Source organism: Chiroxiphia lanceolata, assembly GCF_009829145.1.
Source record: "Chiroxiphia lanceolata isolate bChiLan1 chromosome W unlocalized genomic scaffold, bChiLan1.pri scaffold_40_arrow_ctg1, whole genome shotgun sequence".
NCBI classification, from domain to species: domain Eukaryota; kingdom Metazoa; phylum Chordata; class Aves; order Passeriformes; family Pipridae; genus Chiroxiphia; species Chiroxiphia lanceolata.
The window spans coordinates 447,240-450,813 of NW_022476499.1; the positions used below are offsets into that span (position 1 = coordinate 447,240).

At 51.6% G+C, this 3,574-nt stretch overlaps 1 protein-coding gene across 1 annotated transcript; it reads right to left on the minus strand.

Annotated features, from left to right (window-relative positions):
• Positions 1–1,845: 1,845 nt before the first annotated feature.
• LOC116781333 (olfactory receptor 14J1-like) lies at positions 1,846–2,952 on the minus strand. Its single transcript, XM_032677026.1, has one exon. The coding sequence runs from the start codon at positions 2,950–2,952 to the stop codon at positions 1,993–1,995; it is 960 nt and encodes a 319-aa protein (XP_032532917.1). The 3' UTR covers positions 1,846–1,992.
• Between the last annotated feature and the right edge of the window lie 622 nt (positions 2,953–3,574).

Consider the following 3,574-nt stretch of genomic DNA (forward strand, 5'->3'; position numbering starts at 1 on the left):
TTTCCCAGATTTTGCTTTGCCCCTTCTTTCCTGTGGTTTTGGTTTTGTTCTTTGTTCATTCAGGGGGAAAAGGGGAAAGTGAGGCACGTGTTGATCGCCGTATTTACCTGTTTACAAAAGGGAGTTGGGGCAGGGGGGGAGAGAGGAGGCAATTTCTCTCCCTGCTGTTGCTTTGAACTGTTCTGTTGGTATTGCTGTTTTTCCTGCTATATTTCTTGTCAGTTATTTTTTTTACCCTAACCTCCTTGTATTTTGTCTCCTTGTACTGGTGGGGAATAAAAGAGGAATGAATTCATTTTATTGGAGTTCCCACCCCAGTATGTGTTTTTAAACCAGGAAAGGTTGCTCAAGGGCTCCCTGAAATTTGGCATTGTTCACAAATGAATGTCCCATTGTACAGAGAGATAATGAAGATGTTCTCTAGTGGTGTTCAAGGGCTGGTCACTGAGGGATTTCACAAGGAAGTTACTGCCAAGAGGACTTTGTACCATGGATTTTATTGGACACTCTTCATTCAGCCAACTTCCCACCCACCACATCTTCCACTTCTTCAGTCCAGCTCTCACCAGTCTGGCCATAAGGAGACCATAAGAGACCATATCAAGGGCCTTGATAAAGTCTGGGCACAAAACATCCTCTTCTATTCCCTCCCACAGGAGTTCTGCAATCCCTGCCTTGTCCTTCCCATGCCTGGCAATGGCTGCAGCAGGACTTGCCCTATCCCCTTCCCTGCTGGGCCTGAGCAGTCTGGAACTCTGCCAACCCTCCTTGCTGCCCTGTTTGCAGACTGCTTCCATGTCTGCCTTTGCCAAGGCCCCAGGAAGCTCTGGGCTGGCTCTGGCCTTTCCAAGGGTTTGGGAGAGGTCTCCCAGTGACACTGCCCAGCCTTCCCAATAGCCCTGACACCAAACCCTTTTCCATAGCCCACACTTCCAGAGGAGTGCCCAGGACACAACACAGGTTGTCCTGGTGGTTCTGGAGAATGAGAAGGGATTTCTTCCTTGAGGCCAACCCCTCCAATTGGATTTGAGTGCAGCTGAAAGGTTTGCTCAGCATTTTCCCTGGTGCCTCCCTGCCCTGAAGGTTTGTGGCCATCAGGCTGGAGCTGAGGGGGTTGGGCAGGTGCCTGAGGAGGGGGTAGAACAAGGGCTGTGTCCAACTGTGCCAGGAGGGCTGTGCTGGGCAAGGAGGAGGAGGCTGCAGAAAACAGTGGCACTGGGGAGGGGAGAGGAGCAGCTGGAGAGACCTTGTGCCTGCCCACGCTGGGCAGGAGCTGCCCCAGGATGGCAGCTCTGAAGCACTCCCAGGATGTCCCTGGGAACAGGAGGGGAAGAGTGGATCTGAAAATGGAACCTGGAAAGCAGAGAGCAGGAGTGTCCTGGGGACACTGCAGGAGAGTTGCAGCCCTGGAGCAAGGTGACAGAAGAAGTGACCCAGTCCATGCAGTGGCCTCAGAAGATCCCACAGCATCCTGGAGATGCTGGAAGGGAGCCCAGCTCTGCTTCACAAGTTCCCAGGGCCTGTCCCTGCCTGTGCTCCAAGGGCTTCCACCCCCCAGGACTGTGCTCAGAGAGCACTCAGGCCTTACAGCGAGAAAGGGGCTCAGGAGGACAGTGTGGAAGTGGCAAGGGAGCAGCTCTGGGAAGACCAAGCACTGCTGCTCCCTGGCAGTGCTGCTGGGCTGGGATTATTGTCCCCTTCCCGTTTGCAAAGACACCCTGTCCTGCAGTGTGCTGTCCTTTAGGAACATCTGAGAAGAAGGGTCTTGGACAAAGAAGGTACAGCAGGGTCCTTTATTTTGTTTAAATACTCAGAGGGCACAATACATCATTTATCCATCTCTGGGTCAAATTGAATGTGTCGACACTAAATTAGAAGGCAGATGCATAATAATATTTCATTGCCCAGAAAATTATTGCAAGAAGAACCCAATGACCTCCATGAAAAACCTGAGCAGGAAGGCTGGGCCATGAAGGAGTCCCATTCTGAATGCTACACACCAGAAAACAGGCACTTTATTGCTCCTGAAAAGCATCCAGTCATCATTTTCCTCAGGGCATCCTTCAGCTCCTGATTCCTCAGGCTGTAGATGAAGGGGTTCAGTGCTGGAGGCACAACTGAGTACAGAACTGATAGTGCCAGATCGAGGGATGGGGAGGAGATGGAGGGGGGCTTCAGGTGGGCAAATGTGCCAGTGCTGAGGAACAGGGAGAGCACGCTCAGGTGAGGGAGGCAGGTGGAAAAGGCTTTGTGCCGTCCCTGCTGAGAGGGGATCCTCAGCACAGCCCTGAAGATCTGCACATAGGAGAAAACAATGAAAACAAAACAACCAAGTGATAAACTGGCAGTAACCCCAACAAGCCCAATTTCCCTGAGGTATCCTGAGTGTGAGCAGGAGAGCTTGAGGATGTGTGGGATTTCACAGAAGAACTGGCCCAGGGCATTGCCCTGGCACAGGGGCAGGGAAAATGTATTGGCTGTGTGCAGCAGAGCATTGAGAAAGCCAGTGGCCCAGGCAGCTGCTGCCATGTGGGCACAAGCTCTGCTGCCCAGGAGGGTCCCGTAGTGCAGGGGTTTGCAGATGGCAACGTAGCGGTCGTAGCACATGATGGTGAGGAGATAAAACTCTGTTCCAATGAAGAAGAACAACAGAAAGACCTGGGCAGCACATCCCATGTAGGAGATGGTTGTGGTGTTCTGGAGGGAATTGTGCATGGCTTTGGGGACAGTGGTGCAGATGCAGCCCAGGTCTGTGAGGGAGAGGTTGAGCAGGAAGAAGCCCATGGGGGTGTGCAGGTGGTGGTCACAGGCTACGGCACTGAGGATGAGGCCGTTGGCCAGGAGGGCAGCCAGGGAGATGGCCAGGAAGAGCCAGAAGTGCAGGAGCTGCAGCTCCCGCCTGTCTGCCAATGCCAGGAGGAGGAACTGGGCCATGGAGCTGCTGTTGGACATTTGCTGCTTCCCAGCAGAGGAACACTGTTCAGAAACATGAAAGGACAGGGAGAAGTTAGGACAGACTCCTCTAAGCAAAGCCACTTTATTTCTCATAGAAATCCTCCAAACTGAAAGACTTTTCCTTTCCCTTGTTTGTGCTGGCTGAGGTTGCTGTGAGGAGCAGGAGCTCTGCCCATGTGCTGCTAAGGCTTCCGTTTTCCCCTTCTCCAATGGGGACATGGAGCTGCTCTGCCACAGCATCAAACACTCCCAAGGGATGTCAGGCATCATCCACCTTTAATGGAAAAGTTCAGTCTCCACTCTCAAAACATGGAACAGTGCCTGCTTCAGTGGAAAGGCTTAGCATGTCCTTAAAATAACATTGTCTGTGTTTATTATTTTCTATGGTTACATTTGGTACCTGTTCTTCTTAGGAGTACAAATCCTCATTTTTATGATGCAAATTGTAATGAGACTTTAAACAGGAGAGGACAAACAGCTCAGCTCTCTGTAGCTCAGTGCAGAGCCAGGAGAGCTGCAATGTCCCTCTGTCTGTTCCCATCTGCCCTGTGCTTTCCCTCGTGCTAACCTGAACATAACTTCACATGCAAATTAATTTATAATAAACCCAAATACCTAC

Bases quoted from the DNA above. Each gene is read 5' to 3' on its own strand.
- LOC116781333 (XM_032677026.1), bottom strand. From the start codon at position 2,952: ATGTCCAACAGCAGCTCCATGGCCCAGTTCCTCCTCCTGGCATTGGCA.